The 15507-nt window shown below is 53.0% G+C and overlaps 7 protein-coding genes across 7 annotated transcripts; 2 read left to right on the top strand and 5 right to left on the bottom strand.

Moving 5' to 3' along the window:
• Positions 1–36: 36 nt before the first annotated feature.
• On the bottom strand, positions 37–477 carry A1O7_08746 (uncharacterized protein; the record flags this gene model as incomplete). Its single annotated transcript, XM_007762736.1, has 1 exon — positions 37–477. The coding sequence occupies one exon, from the start codon at positions 475–477 to the stop codon at positions 37–39; it is 441 nt and encodes a 146-aa protein (XP_007760926.1).
• A 299-nt stretch (positions 478–776) lies between these two features.
• A1O7_08745 (uncharacterized protein) lies at positions 777–2453 on the top strand (the record flags this gene model as incomplete). The annotated part of the gene is made up of 1 exon (XM_007762735.1): positions 777–2453. The coding sequence occupies one exon, from the start codon at positions 777–779 to the stop codon at positions 2451–2453; it is 1677 nt and encodes a 558-aa protein (XP_007760925.1).
• Positions 2454–3083: 630 nt separating this feature from the next.
• Positions 3084–5059, top strand: A1O7_08744 (histone acetyltransferase E; the record flags this gene model as incomplete). Its single annotated transcript, XM_007762734.1, has 5 exons — positions 3084–3163; positions 3258–3285; positions 3408–3472; positions 3524–3558; positions 3621–5059. 5 exons carry the CDS (start codon positions 3084–3086, stop codon positions 5057–5059), a joined length of 1647 nt encoding a protein of 548 aa, XP_007760924.1.
• Positions 5060–5297: 238 nt separating this feature from the next.
• A1O7_08743 (uncharacterized protein) lies at positions 5298–6255 on the bottom strand (the record flags this gene model as incomplete). The annotated part of the gene is made up of 2 exons (XM_007762733.1): positions 5298–5888; positions 6079–6255. The coding sequence occupies 2 exons, from the start codon at positions 6253–6255 to the stop codon at positions 5298–5300; spliced, it is 768 nt and encodes a 255-aa protein (XP_007760923.1).
• Positions 6256–8527: 2272 nt separating this feature from the next.
• On the bottom strand, positions 8528–12397 carry A1O7_08742 (uncharacterized protein; the record flags this gene model as incomplete). The annotated part of the gene is made up of 2 exons (XM_007762732.1): positions 8528–12337; positions 12389–12397. 2 exons carry the CDS (start codon positions 12395–12397, stop codon positions 8528–8530), a joined length of 3819 nt encoding a protein of 1272 aa, XP_007760922.1.
• An 851-nt stretch (positions 12398–13248) lies between these two features.
• A1O7_08741 (uncharacterized protein) lies at positions 13249–13860 on the bottom strand (the record flags this gene model as incomplete). The annotated part of the gene is made up of 1 exon (XM_007762731.1): positions 13249–13860. The coding sequence occupies one exon, from the start codon at positions 13858–13860 to the stop codon at positions 13249–13251; it is 612 nt and encodes a 203-aa protein (XP_007760921.1).
• A 339-nt stretch (positions 13861–14199) lies between these two features.
• Positions 14200–15012, bottom strand: A1O7_08740 (uncharacterized protein; the record flags this gene model as incomplete). Its single annotated transcript, XM_007762730.1, has 1 exon — positions 14200–15012. The coding sequence occupies one exon, from the start codon at positions 15010–15012 to the stop codon at positions 14200–14202; it is 813 nt and encodes a 270-aa protein (XP_007760920.1).
• Positions 15013–15507: the final 495 nt, after the last annotated feature.

Raw genomic sequence — 15507 nt, 5'->3', positions numbered from 1 at the left:
ACGCAGGGACGACCTTTGCAGAGCTTACTTGTACCTTCATTTCGACTTTGTGAACTGCTCGAGCGCCGAAAAGTCGCCCTCGTCGAACTTCGCCCAAACCGACTCGATCCTCGCTCTTCGCTCCAAAGCAGTCTCCCGATTCTTCCTGCTCTTCTTCGTCCGTTCGCCAGATAAACATCTGTTGACTTCTCGCTTGATATCGTTGCAGCCTCCCGTGGCCTTGTAGAGGAAGCCGCGCGCGTGGCATTCGTCGAGTGCGTTCATGATCTCCTCGCAGCCTGTGGTACAATTTGTCAGACCGAACTGTTTTGGGCAACCTTTGAATTGAATTGCTGCGAGAATAATCTTGAGAGACCAAAGCAGGGGTAACGCAAGCTCGACCGCAACACATTTTGCCTCGAGCAAAACAGCATGCGATTCGAAGGGACTTGATTGCCACGCACCAACATTGTCTTTTGTATGCAGATGGGAATGCATCTTCGTGGAGACTCGTCTCCAATACTGATCATGCGGTTCGAGCCACGCCCACATCTGACGTTCAACAAGGAGGGCGAATCGAGGTTGAGGGATCAAGAAGGATGAAGGTTACGAATGTTCCGCATTGGAGATCGAAGCTAAAGCAGCCTTGCGTCCCTTACTGCAGCCTTGCATGACGCTAAGATAAGATAAAGATTAGATTACTGTTACTTTTTTTCGGTGCGACTCCGCAAATATGTACAGCAACTGCTCGAGACTGGCTGGTCCCTTCTCAATACCGCAGCCTGCCACTCACCACGATGTCAATGACGCTAGCGACAACATGGGTGCGTAGGGGCGTTGCCGCCCAGTTCCCTCAGAAATACCAGGTCGACGAAGCCGAACTTAGCCGAATATCGAAACTCGCCCGCCTTCAGTTAGAGGACGCACAGCAAGATCTGCTCGATGCGCATAATGGCAAAGACGCCGACGCCGACAAAGACTCCGAAGACTCAGACTCCGAAGCCGGTGTACCTACGGGAGAAGTCTCTGAAATTGCCAAACCTACAGTAACTGAGGAGGATGATCTGAAGGAATACAATCTCGACGACTACGATGACGACCCGGTGGACGAGAAAGGCGAGAAATTCTCCATGTTTGGGAATGTCGGCTCGTTAGCGTACCACGCACCGCACGAGCAGGACCCTTACATCGTTCTACCAGAGGGCGAGCAAGACTCGGAAGACGAAAGAGAAGATTTACAGATACTGGCTTCCGACAACCTAATCCTAGCAGCAAAGGTCGAGGACGAAGTTGCGCAGCTAGAAGTCTTTGTCTACGAAGACGAAGCGGACAATCTCTACGTCCATCATGATATCATGCTGCCTGCCGTGCCGCTTTGCGTGGAGTGGATCAATATCCCGGTTGGCAAAGGATCTGAGTCGCGGTCAGAAGGCAACTTCGTGGCCATCGGCACAATGAACCCGGAGATCGAGATTTGGGATCTCGATGTTGTGGACAGCATGTACCCCAATGCGATATTGGGACAAGAGCCCGAAGAACAAGCAGAAATAGAGCAGAACGGGGAAGGCAGCAGTTCGAAAAGCAGCAAGAAGAAGTCGAAGAAGAAGAAAAAGAAACCCAAAGCGAACGACGAGTACCATGTGGACGCAGTCCTTGCGCTGGCTGCCAACCGTCACCACCGCAATCTGCTTGCCTCCGCGTCGGCCGATAAGACGGTCAAACTATGGGATCTTAACAGCGGGAAGTGCGCGAAATCATACACAATGCACAGCGGCAAGGTGTGCGCACTTGACTGGCACCCGACAGAGTCAACTATTCTCTTGAGCGGAAGCTACGACCGGACAGTAATTGCGACGGATATGCGGGCGCCAGACGCGCAAGCACCGAAATGGGTCGTGGAGGCCGACGTCGAAAAAGTGAGATGGGATATTCATGACCCCAACTTCTTCTACGTCACCACAGAGGCAGGAACTGTCCACTATTTCGATGCCCGGATCGTCCCATCGTCCCACGATAAGCCCACCAAGCCGGTGTGGACGCTTCAAGCACACGACGGAGCGGTCAGTGCCTTCGATATCAATCCCTCAGTGCCCGGCCTGTTGGCGACGGGCTCGGATGACAAGAGAGTCAAGATATGGAATGTTGAGGACAACAAACCAAACATGGTGGTTTCGAGGAACCTTGACGTAGGGAGGATCTTCGCGACACAGTTTGCACCTGATACGGAGGTGGCATTCAGGCTCTCAGTGGCTGGGAGTAAAGGTCGATTGCAAGTGTGGGACATCAGCACCAATCCGAGTGTTAGGAAAGTCTTCGCGGGCAGAGTCCAACTGCCAGAATCAGACGGCAAAGAAAGATTGGTCGGCGCCAGCCTGAGTGATCACGAGAGCGACGAGGAAGAGGATGAGGAGGAGGAAGGCAATGCGGACAGGGCAGGTGGCCCAGATGGGTGGGAGTCCATGGATGAGGATTGAACAGCACCTGTGGAAAAGGCTGAGATGAAGAATGTCCTTTATCATGAACGGGTGTTTGCTGTATGATGCGAGATACAAGAGCAAACTATCGCAATGAGTACCTAGGTAGGTACGTAGGCATTACGTTGGAGACGAGATCAAACCGGCTTTCAAACCGCCAGGCACAATGGAATGCGTAGGCGTCCGCAGGTGTCTCTAAAGTGCTGCAACCCACCAGAGATCCCTAGGTACAGTAAAGTACCTGTACTTACAAAATGGACTAATCAACCACAGAGGCATTGAAGTGAATCCTGGCCCAAGTAAACTTTTGTCATGTGTTAAGGTTAGGCACTGCTCACACCCACCTGACGCCTAAACCAAGACCCCAAGTGACGCCGGTGACGCCCGAAAAAAGCATTCGCCCGCCCCCTTACGGCCCATTCAAAGGGCCTAGGAGTCTCTATTTTCTCCCTCCATGCTTACGCTCTCCCTTCCCGAAACTTCACCCACCACGCCCGCCGTATCGCTGCGTCGCCCCTAATTTCGGCACCACATCGCAGGTTTCACCCTTTCGATTCACAACCACCATCATCTACAAATTCATCTCCCTTTTATCAGCATCTGCATCACCTTCGTTGCCCTGCCTTCAATATGGCAGGCGGAGACCACACCGAGGGCACAAACACACCTGAGCCTGCGGAAAAGGGCTTCGCCACCCTGAATCAGTTACAGTAAGTTCACTACTGTACGGCACTCCTGGGTTGCCGTGACTTTCGAGGCCCCGCGGATCTGAGAATGGTAACTAACATGACATGAACTATGAAGGATTGGCGTGAAGGCTTTTGTCGAAAAGGTGAGTTGGAAGATGTTTCTGGCTCTTCACGAATCGCGCTCACGTGACTTCCCGCGATCTTAATATACCAGTACGAGTTCATTTGCAAAGCACCCTCTTACTGACCGGTGGAAAACTTGCAGAATGGAGAACCCAGAAAGGCAGAGGTCCTGTCGATCAAGCAGCGGAATTCGGCGTTGACATTCTAGTATGTCTACTACGACGTCGCTTGCTTGTGTCACTGACATGTTGGGATCAGCGTCCACTATGTCGAATTCAATAAGCGTCTCGACGGTATGTGCTACTTCCCCCTCCATCGTAGATGCATTCCATGCACCAAGACTAACACCCGCTAGAATGGGTCACGGCCGACCGCATCGACCTCTCGCAGGAAGTCGAGTGGCCTGTTCCCGAAAAGCCCGAGAAGAAGAAAACAACCGTCACGACAAAGGGCCCGCCGTCCAAAGCCGCCGCCGCAGCCAAATCCATAACCACAAAGGTCGCAGGTCGGGCGAGGACAGAGTCTCGCGCCGGCTCCGCGACGCCGGACCTGCTCAGCAGTAAAGCCGGGAATGATAGGAAACGACCTGTCCCTTCAAAGGCCGGTGGCAAGGAGAATCGAGAGGAAGGGCTCGCTCCAGATGGCGATGCCTCGCTCATGGCCACCCAAGAAGGCACGCCCTTGCCCATCCTCGGTCCTGACGAAGGCACGCAAGACATTGACATGCCGGACGTGACGAAGACAGAAGAAAAGGTAGCGCCGATAATGGAACCGGAGGAAGAAATCGAGAAGCTCCGCACGGGAGGCTCGATGGTCCAGCACCATGCGCAACTCCACTTGGTCCGCAACCTGGATAAGATTCAAATGGGCAAGCACATCATTGAGCCGTGGTATTTTTCGCCTTATCCGCAGGAGTTTGGCGATGTCGATCTCGTCTATGTCGATGAGTTCTGCTTGTCGTATTTCTCATCGAAAAAGGCCTTCGAGAGACACCGCACCAAGTGCGAATTGCGGCATCCGCCTGGCAACGAGATCTATCGGGATGACTTTGTGAGCTTCTTCGAGGTCGACGGACGGAGACAGCGGACCTGGTGTCGGAATCTGTGTCTGTTGTCCAAGCTGTTCTTGGATCACAAGACACTGTATTACGACGTCGACCCGTTTTTGTTCTACTGCATGGTGACTCGCTCGGAGCATGGCTGTCATCTCGTTGGATACTTTAGCAAGGAGAAAGAATCAGCGGAGGGATACAATGTCGCTTGTATTCTGACCTTGCCGCAATATCAGCGACAGGGATTAGGAAGGTTGCTAATTGCCTTCTCGTACGAGTTGAGCAAGCGAGAGGGTAAGCTCGGTTCGCCTGAAAAGCCACTTTCTGATCTCGGCCTGCTGGGATATCGGCAGTACTGGAAGGAGGTACTCATTGAGTTGCTCTCGGATCCAGCTCGACTGCCTCCGCCAGGCTCTGCCTCTCACACGCCAACTTCAGAGCACCTCCATCCTCATTCATCCTTGGGATTCAACGGGCCAAACTCTCAGTACTCGACAAGCATCGCAGAGATAGCGAGTCTGACGTCAATGACCGAGAAGGATGTACATGAACAACTAGAGGTGCTGAAGTTGCTGCGATATCACAAGGGTGCGTGGATCATCGTCGTCCGCGACGAGCTGCTAGAGTGGCAGGAGCAGCGGCGCCAGAAGGAGAAGATCAAGGGTGCCAGAAAGATCGACCCGAGTAGGCTGAATTGGAAGCCGCCTGTTTTCACCGCCAGCAGTCGGACCTGGAATTGGTGACGGGCGATTTCTAAAATTCCAAATTAGCGATGGGGTTGGAGGCGTCTTTGCTTGGGTGGATAACGTACATCATCATGCTGGCAACGGGCGCTGGGTCGCTGGAGCATCCATGAATCGCGTTGATGGATGTCGTCGCATCCACATAGTGCTTGTCCTGTCTCCGACACTGTCGCCACCAATCATCCCTAAAACATTTTCAGCCCATATTGGAGTGTCACAAGAACATTTGGCGTTTCCTTCATGTAGGCATGTTCGTATATCGAGCGATTTCCGCTTCGGCACCCGTGGCGTCGGAGCCATTTTCTGTCATTTCAGTATCTCCGTTGTGGCCGTTATGGCTTTGACAGGCAGATTCATCTCCATCGAGGCCGAGAGGAAGTTCAGGGAGATCAATCTTCTTCTCACGCGCAAGCTGTTCAGCCCAAGCGCGGGCTCTGACAAGATAACGGATATTGGCCTCTCTTCTCTGATCCTGAGACTGGAGAATAGCTTCGTTGACATCCTTTGCGACTTTCCGTCTTAATGAAGGGTCAACGAGCTCTGCCAGTGCACCAAACTCGCTCTGGATACTTGAGCTTGGCTGACCAGAGGATCCTGCCACAGCGGCTTGTGTCCACGACTCCCTGGGTACGATTAATAGAGCCATGGCCCGTTCAAGGTCGACTTTAAACTGCGCATCCAATGGAGCGTAACGTGCGAGATTGTTTTGAGCAAACTCTATCGCCTTGGCTACCAGAGTCGGATCGGCAGAAGTGAAACTCTGGCGGATCAACTCGACGAGTTGGAGGCGGAGAAGCGAGAAGTGAAGCTTCTTGTCGGTGTCCAAAAGCTGTCTCCGCGAGTCAGCATGCTGGCTAAACAAAGAGGACGCGGATGGACATGGTGGCAGTCGTGTTGAGAAATCATACTGAGGACTGAAGGTGTTTTTGCTCTCATCGTTGCCCGGAAGCTATGAGTGGTGCATGAAAACAGATATAATCATAGAAGTAGGAGCGCAAACCAGAGTGCGAAGCACTTACTTCTGGGTTCAGCTCGTTGATGAGCTCGATGGCAGCTTGCAAATCTCCACGGTGTATTGAGTCTCGAATCTGTACTCTCTCGTTGATGCAGCCGAGGTCCGCTTTGGGCTGAATGTTGGCCTCCGCTGCGAACTTTTCTGCAGCTGACGGATATCCTTCAGTGATCAAATAGTCCATGATGAGGTTGTTGAAGTCTCTGTAGACGATGCCCGGTCAGTCAGTGCTCACGTTCCTGCCCGCGCCATACGTCCTCATGCCCGATTTTTCAGAAAGCAAAATATCCAGTCTCTTCAAGTGTTTTCAGAGAGATTCCCATTTTGTCAAAGAGTACATCCTGTTGTGGAGAGGGTTCCGAGAAGACAGTGGTACGTACGATTTCGAAATTGGCGTGTCGGCGACCTGGCGCTCGAAGGGATGAGCCGCTGCGGCAGCCTTGAGGGATGATTAGTACGAGCACGCAGAGGCATCAGACGACTTACCATGGCGCCAACACTCCGACAGGCAGACTGGAGAAGTCGGAGCTGCACTGGTAGAGTCTACCAGTCACGGCATACTTTGCACAGTCGATCTGTGCCAGGAAGAGTTGCACGGTATGTAGTACACTTGGAGATTTCAAGATGTCGGCGTTGAAGTCTGCCAGTGGATCAACCAAAGTCTTGCCAAGATAATACGTTGGAGTGTTTCCCGCGTGGATGCTGTTTTCTAGCACAAGGCTCGACAAGGACAACGTCCTGACGCCGTCGTGGGGATGCCCTGTCATTCGGTCAGAGGCACCACGGACTCAATCTTCCCACCAAGACATGGCGAGTCTCCTCTTCCCTTTCTCCTCGCGTCATATTAGGAGACCCTTGCGCGTCGGCACGGCTTGTCTTTTCATGACCAATATTTGAGAGAAACAAGACAGCGTAAAAAAGACCAAGCAAGGACCTTACTCGCCCTGCTTAGACCCAGACACGGGTTGTGTGGAAACGGAAAACGTGCTGCGAGTTCTTTGTTTGCGTAGCTGAGTGATCAAACTCCTTCCCAGCTCTTTGATGACCATGCAAGACATTCTATTAACAGCGCAGGCAAATGTCGAGAATGGCTTCTCAAAAGTCCCGCATCGTCGCACTGGTGCAATGGAGTTTCAAAGCACACAACCATCGCAACCATGTCAAGACTGCAGCGGAAGATGATGACTGAGAAAATGACACAAAAATTCCGATCAGAAGCCAAAGTATCAGCACAAGCTGCATCACAGCTGCTTCACGAACTTCAAGTCACCGTCAACGCCACAGAGGAGCAGCTAACATGCAAACTCGAAGCCGTTATCACCACGGCGGCTACTAAAAACGGTATTTCGACATGCCGGACACTTGCAATTTGTATGTCGATGGTGGTCTCACCCACATTCTTGGTGTTTCGTTTGTCGAGCCTCCTTCGAGGTGAAAAAAGGCGAATGCTACTACGGCTAGGTCCTCGGATTGGGAAAGGATACGCAAGGCTCCTAGCGGATCAGACGACAGTCTATATGGTTTGGGGCCCAATACCGGCCTACCACCGAGCTGGTCTCCGCCTTGCCAAAAGGTCTCGGAGGCTTGTCCCGTTAAAAACACTCGGCCACCGGCTCCTGGTCTTCGGAATGTCAAATCTACCACCAGATACCGACGCATCATAACACGACAAGGACTTGGACGCTGTTGCCAGCATATCAAGGGCTATTCGAGAGCATCAAGGCCGCATTCAACTCGCTTCAAATCCAAGCGGATGGAAAGCATTGCACTGCAGAGCGTGATATTGTAATCAATATCTGTACACTCCGCCCGTGCAACTTCGCATTCATATACCTACCTGTCCAGTGGAATATCCCGATGTATCGGCCTACTGGTGTTGCTACGACATCCGTCGGTAAGGCAGTTCGAACGTAATGTATGGCCTTCAAAGTGTTTATATTGCGTGCGACGTCATGGAGCGAGTACTCTTCCACCACTACACCGTTACATCGTTATCAGGGGCCGAAAGTCCCTACGCTGTTGTGGAAAATTTCTTTAGGACCTCACTTAGCTTTGTCCGACATATCGAGCAGTCTGGTGTCACCTGGCTCAATATAGAAATCATCAGCCAAGCCTCAAGAAGACAGCTTCCAAATGTCATATGGTGGAAGATGTCCAGTGGTTGCCCAGCCACGCATCAACCACAGAGAAGTATAACTCAGCAATGGCAATCCAATTAGTCGTCCTCAAAAATCTCCCGTTTCCAGCTTGCTAAGTTGCTCCGCACGCCTTGTTACGGCCCATGCATCCTGAGCTCCATCAGAGTCACTACCGCGCCGTAATGGCAGCCATCCATTTCTGCTCGTCTTTCCTGTAAGGCACCATAAGAATCAGACACGAGATCCACTGAATGGCTACTGAAGAAGAGGGAATATTTGTTCCCATCTCCTCGCACAACCACAAGATAGCGCAGAAACTCACCGGTCAAAGTGCAACAACATCCCCAGCACGGGGATCAACTGCCGCTGGTGGCCTTTATCCTTCTGCTCCAAAAATTGCAGGAGCACGTTCTTCAGGTACACATAGTCAACGGTACCTTGACTGAGTCCCGCGGTTTGTCCTGCAGCAGTTGTAGGTGTCTCGCTACGACTGGTCGTGGTGGGTAGGCCTCTTTCTTTCGGAGCTGGAGACCGCGCGTTTACATGCGTAGAATCGATTGATGTCCGTGAACTTGGCGCATTCGAGTCGACTTTACCTAGACCAGGCCGTCCAGGTAATATTGCCTGCGCGTTCTTCAGCTCTTCCGTGAGGTTCTTGTTCGCCTTGGTCAGCTTTTCAACCCGCTCCTTCGCCTCATCGCTTATGCGCCGTAACTCTGCCTTTTGGGCGTCAAGCTCCCTCACTTGGCGTTCACTCTCATCCAGGGCCTCCCGAAGACCCGTCATCGCGGCTTTAACTTCCTCGACTTCTTTCGAGGCACGCGTGGAGACCTCTTCAAGCTCATCCCTCCGTCTCTTCCACTCCTTAAGCCGGTTCTCGAGTCCTTCCTTTTCATCTTCCACCAGTTTCATGGCCCGTTGTGCATCCCTCGCTTTTCCTCTTGCCTCTTCTACCTCCCTCATCATCCTTCTCTGCGCAACGTTCGCTTCATCCTCGACTCGGTCCCGTTCTTCAATCGCCTTCTTCATTCGTTCTTTCATTTCTCTAATCCTCACCTCGGTGCCACTTGAGGACTGATCCAAGAGCATCCGCATCGTCTGGCCTTCCCTCGTTCTCTCGCTTAACATGCGTTGCGCTTCGGCGAGTTCCTCTTCAAGGTTATCGGCACGACTGGATGCTTCACGGGCTTGCAAGTTCAGTTCGTGGGTCTGGTCGCGCAGGGACGAGACAAGCGCCTGGGAGGAGGTATGCAGGGCTGTTTTGAGACTTAGCTCTTCTCGCAGGGAGGTTAAGTCGCGATGATTGTTGGACAGCTGGGCGTCCAAATCCCGGAGCTTGGCGCGGAGCGTTGTCGATTCTTCTTTTGCGCGTGCGAGGTCTTTTTCAAGTTGGGAGGAATATGTGGCCGCCTCCTGACGGCGTGTTTCGGAGGTCTGCAGGTCGAGTTGTGCTTTTTCGAGGTCCTTTTCTAACTTGGTTCGCGTGGTGGTTTCTTGCTCAATCTTTTGATTTAGTTCTTTGATTTCCTGGTCCTTGTCGCCGAGACGCTTGCTGAGGCCTTTAAGCTCGGCTTTGATATCCTCGTAGCGGGCTTCCAGACGATTGAGCTCGCCGATCTTGTTCTTCAAGTCGTCTTTGGTGGTCTTGAGTTCGACGACTTCATTCCGAAGATTACGCAATTCGGGTTGGGCTTTGGCGAGTAATTCCTTGAGGTCGGTGATATCTTTGAATCTGCCTGCTGCGAGCTGCTCGGATGCTGCAAGATCTTTCTCGAGCGTTGAGCATTTGATCTTGAGCTCGTCGTATTGCCCAACGATCTCCTTGTTCGCTTTCTCCCGGTCAGCAGCACTGGCAACTGCCGCGCGTGTCTCAGTTAGCTCTTTTTCAAGCCTATCCACAGAGTCTTGCAAAGCGTTCTTTTGTGTTTGTGCCTCTTTCAATGCGTCTCGGGCTTTGACATGCTCTTCGCCTTGGTGCAAAAGATCGTCGCGCAAAGTCTCGATTTCTTCTTTCAGCTCCTCCTGGTCTTTCAGTCTTTGAGAGAGTCGCTCGACACCCTCAGCCTTGGTTTGCAGCTCTGCTCTCAGCTCGGAGATCTCTTCTTCAAGCTGGTAGATTTGATCGCTGGAGGATTTGTCGTTTACAGCGGGCTCTGCGTCTTCTACTTCGGCGAGATTCTCGGATACTTTGACTGGTGCATCAGCTCCCATCGCGTCCTCGGCAGCCTGTTGCGGTCCCTTGCCCTTCCTCTTTTTCTTGTTCTTCTTTTTCGAGCCTCCAGTGCCGGCTTCCGACGGTGCTTGGGAGGGCGTTGCCGCTTGTGGCGGGAGTGCGGCTAATGAAGACGTTCTTTGCAAGCCGAAGTTGTCTGAGAGATACTTGACGACCTCTTCACGCGATTCCAGGGTATCAAGCTTCGATCTCGTGTTCTCGTCTAAAAATCCAAGGACTTTAGTGGAAGGTCGGCTCAAGTACTCCTCCTGGTTGAACTTGATCTCGGTCTTCAGTTCGGAGACTGTCCTCTCGGCTTTGTCGAGTTGACCACGCAGGGTATTCATGATTCCCTGCATGGTGGCGAGTTTCTTCTCACTGGACTGACCGTCTTGCTCCTTGGCTGCTTCCTGCCGTTCCGCTGACTTGTACATGGCTAACGTATTCTCAAGGTCTTTGACGATAGAATCCTTCTGTGCCAGCTTCTCGCTCAGTATCTTTGTATCTCTCTCCATCGTCTCAATCTGCTGTTTGAGCTCGGTATTATGCGCGTCGAGCTCTTTGATGCGGCTTTCAAGGCTTAGCAGTTGCGAAACTGCTTCATCCTTTTCCGACTTCAAGCTTTCAAGCTCTTTCTCCACCTCGCCCGTACGCGAAGTATTTGAGGCGGCCAAAGTCTCGAGTTCATCAATTCGCTTCTGTAAGTCAGTCTTGCTCTCGTCAAACTTGTCCTTCGCATCTCGAAGGGAATGGAGTTCGCGGGTAGCGGTCTCTAAGCTCTCGACCATGCTTTCGGTCGATTCACGAGCGACCTGGAGATCTCCCTTCAGATTGGTGACTTGTTTTTTCAGATCTTCCACTTCAGCTTGACGCTCTTGCAACTCGGTCTCCATTTTCGACTGCTCAGTTTCGTACGAGAAGAATTCCTCTGTTGTGTCCTTCGGTGGTGGCGAGGACAATGGTTTCTGACGAGGGGAGAAGAGAGAGAAACTTGCGATGCGGGAAGTCGTGCTTGAAGGTGACTTTACTTGTTCGGACTCTGCGGCCTCCTTCACTTCCTTCACCGTCGGGTCATCCCCTGCCGCCGAGGCCGGCGAGCTACCCACTGTCGTACCTTTCTCATTTTCAGATAGCCTCTGATGGTTCATCGCCTCTAGCTTCTTTTTCTGTTCGGCCACTTCTTCCACTAGCCTCTTCGCCTCCTCCTCGGAGGCCTGGAATTTCTTCTTGTAGTCGTCCCTGTCAGCCGTAACGCGCTTTAACTCATCCACAACCATGTCGGTCTTCAAGTTGATCTGGTTCAGATACTCTACCAGAGCATTGGGGTCATTGATACTCGTCAGGGGCGTATTCTCGCGTAGGGAGGCCTCGAAGGATTCAACAGCTTGGACTCGTGCATGGGCCACTCGGTATGCTTTGAGGAGGTCTGCATATTTCGACTCCATGCGGTCCAGCTTGCGCAGTCGCACACGGACGTCAGTAGGGAGGTCTTGCGGTCGTAGATGGCCTGCGGTAGGGTTGGTCGTGCCATTTGTCTCTGACACTTTGCTGTCAGCGGCCTCCGTGACGTTAGGCGTGAGCTGCCCATCTTCGGGTGCCGGTAGTTCTTTCTCCTTCTCCTGGTCTTTCTCTTTGTCCAAAGCCTCTGGTTGCGGAGTAGCTACCCGACTCGGTACTGCACTCTCGTCCGTCCCAATAGCGAATTCCGGTTCGAACTCGGATGGGTCTGGTCCCTTCTCGGTCGAGCCGCTGGCTTGTTGGTCTCTCCGCCGAGACGCAGTCCTTTGGCTGCCTCCATCCTGTGTTTGTGGGCGGCGTCTGGCTGGGGTCCTTGGGGCTTGTTGGGCACTTAATGCAGCCTGTCGTTGTCGTGCTTGTTCTTCCGCTATGCGACTGTCTATGGCGCCTTTGAGGCGCTGCCGACAGGGTCAGAGCGGCGACTTCGAGCGCGGAGAAGGGCTACTTACCTGAAACATATCCAGCTTTGCGGTATCAGTTGGGATGGCCTGGGTAAGCAGGATCTAGTCTCTGGCAATGGAAAACATTAATCCAAGCACGCATCCCGAACTATCACAAGTAAACTCCGCAGTCAGGGACGCCGGTCGGAGGGTCGGCCAGTCTGGGGCGTGAGATTTGGAGATTCGAGGTGAGACACTACTCGTTCAAGTCTTTTTCAATTTCATTTTCCTTTCATTCCTGTTAAACTCATCTTATACTATTTTACCTTCCCTTCCCTTTCACCTTTAGTGAGGTCCTTCAAAGTCTACTGCTTCGTCTATGCTATGCCACAGCAACTTGGTATGATGCGCGACTGACAAACATTAGGTCCTGCTGCGTCCGAGCTTCCTCACGCCAAATGCTGTTCGTACCAGCACATCTCACTTTAATCTCGCTCTCTCCTCAACCCTCTTGCATGCGCTATTCTCCCCTTCCGGTCAGACTCCGATGTCCTGTGCCTAGCCGACCGTAGATGGCGACTTGGCCTCCCGAACCCAGTGATGTCCCAGTTAAGAGCTGGAACTGCCGTCAAGTTTGGAAGACCAGTGTCTAGTAATTCCCGCCATGACCACAGCTCTTTCAAGTCGCTGTAACTGATTCTGCTTGCCGATGAGGATTCGGTATCGTGTCACCTGGCAAAGAACAACATAATACACAGTCCACAATTAAGCCGGAGCGCTTCCTGGAACCGCTATACCGAGAGGTGTGCGGGTGGTAGGATGGGCTTGACTTGGATGGCCTGACAGCATGTGCGACTGGAAGTTGCCCCCTGGAACGGACGGTTGCTGCTTTTGTAGTTAGAGAGAGATGTCTCGTTCTTTCTCTTCGCTCATTTCAAGACCACATTCGCCCCTCGCGCCGCAAGATACTGATCCGGTGCGCCCTGCGGCAAACTCCTCACCACCGCAAAGATCTCCTTGTCGTAGTATCTCAGCTTGGTCTTCGGATCTGTATACCTGCTCGGCAAGCCCGTAATGTCACAGTACCGTTTTTGGTTCGCAGGATGTAGACTCGGCGCGCTCTCAATGTTCGTGTATGTGACAGCTGGCCCCGCCGTCAACCCTCCAGGAGGTCCCGGAAACGCACCGCTTGAGGCTTTGTCTCTCTGTAGATTACGCTCTAGAACGAGCGTGCTCAGACTCTGCGTCGCTTGTGCCATGTTTACGGGCCGTGAGCCGGCAGAGGAGTGCACGGGTGTAGCTGCGCCGTCCGAGTTCGCGCCCGTCGCAGGCAGAGGGGTCGATGCGCCAGAGTTGTTCTGCGTGGCTAGCACCGAGGCTTCCTTCCGCTGCGACTCGGATATGATTTGCTTGGTGTTTTTGTTGCGTCGTGTACCGGGTTTCCAGTTAGGGTTGCGGAAGGGTTTGGGCGTGTAGAAAATGTCCATCTGGTCGAGGAGTTGTTGGTGGGAGTCATCCTGTGGCGCTGGTGTCGATGGCATTCTGAGCGTTCACAGGGTTTGGAAACTGAGTCGTGATGGCAGTCAATTGCCGTGTAGAGTTCGTTGCGACACGTGCGAAGGCTCACTCTAAGTGACTGTGCATGGGGTCTCAACAATCGCCGGTGAGGGTGGAATCCTGAGCCCGCGATGGGATACGCCAGAACGTGACCCGCCGTCCGCATAAGAGGTCAGAGCTACAGGTTATCAAAGCTTACGGAGTACCGACCTTCGCCATTCTGGTTCTCTGAAAGATTATTCGACCTGTATCAGGAGCTTTACCATCGATGATATCCATCGTTGGGTTCAGTACGAGCTATGCACTGCCATCCACTGTACCAGTCATCTGCGCCATCTCCGGGCCGCCACGAAAGCTGACAATCCGACGCCCAAACCAACGCCGACCCACGCCGTGATACCTCGTCGGATCTGTGTCACGGCAATCTCCTGCGTCGCTTTCGCGTCGTTGACGCGCGGAAATGGAACATCAGGTACTTCACAGCCCAAGATCTTGCACAAGGGCTCCCACCCGTCCTTTACATCGTAGAACTTCAGCCTCTCCGGGGGCACCACTCTGGTAACATAGTCCATATGCTCTTGATACTGTCCTGCGTGCGGATGCTTGTGTCCCGACGAGTAATAAAGCTCACCCATGCGACCGTTCTTCAGTGCTACATTGAAGGCGTGCCAATATCTCATTGTGGGCAACAGCGCCAGGATGAAGCGAAGAATGGTCTCATCTCGCTCTTCCGTGTCTGTTTTCGAGGTGATTGCGCGCACACTGTTCCACCAATCTTCCGGGTCCCGGGTGGTGCAGATGACATGCGCGTCGGGAAACAGTTCGACCAGCTCCTCGGTGAACAGGATGGGAGGTAGATCTGTCACGGCCGTGTATCCTGCCACCATTGACTTGAGGCCCTCGAGCACGATTTTCCTATCCTCTTTGTCCGTGATGGGTGTGTGCTTGCACAATTCGGTCCAGTCGCGCATGTGCTTCTCGCCGGCGCCGACTAGCTGACTTCCGCCGTGGTACACTGGACCGCCGAGCAGTATCTTCAACGCTTCGCTGAAGGATGCGGTGCCTGTGCGGGACATTCCACAGCCGATCACCAGAAGCTGCGCGCTCGGGTCGGGCTTGGACGCTTCTTGCCCCATTTCATGGCAGATAAGGGAATTCGACGGGAGGATAACTCTACCTGATGCTCAAGCTGTTGTGCTTCAAGACTCTCTATCACCCGCAAGTATCGTTACTCGCGAGGAGCAGACTGTGCACCCTCAGTTGCCCGCGCTGCAACAACCATTTACCGGCATGAGTTAGTGCCACGATGTGCATTATCATTGAGCTGCATAGGCCGCCCCAGCCTCAATAGAACTCGCTCTCTTCGATGTGCCATTGCCTGTACAAGGTGTTCAGCGGCAGTTAGTGTGCATAAGCGGGAAACCACAGTCAGGTCCCTGCAGGGCCGTTGGTCTTACCCACATTTGAAGAACGGATATGCGTCGGACGCAATCCCCGCCAGCTGAGTGCATGACGATTCTGCATTCATCTCTTGGAATAGGTAAGAGCACGCTTATCGATCGAACTGGGCGACTTTGCTTGTTGGTGGGTTGGCTCTACCGAGGTACCTCCAGGGCACGTAAGATGTGTAT

The sequence above is a fragment of the Cladophialophora yegresii genome, assembly GCF_000585515.1.
Source record: "Cladophialophora yegresii CBS 114405 chromosome Unknown aczIN-supercont1.6, whole genome shotgun sequence".
NCBI lineage: Eukaryota > Fungi > Ascomycota > Eurotiomycetes > Chaetothyriales > Herpotrichiellaceae > Cladophialophora > Cladophialophora yegresii.
Note: the sequence above shows the minus strand (reverse complement) of the source record. Positions and strands in the feature narration are given on the sequence as shown.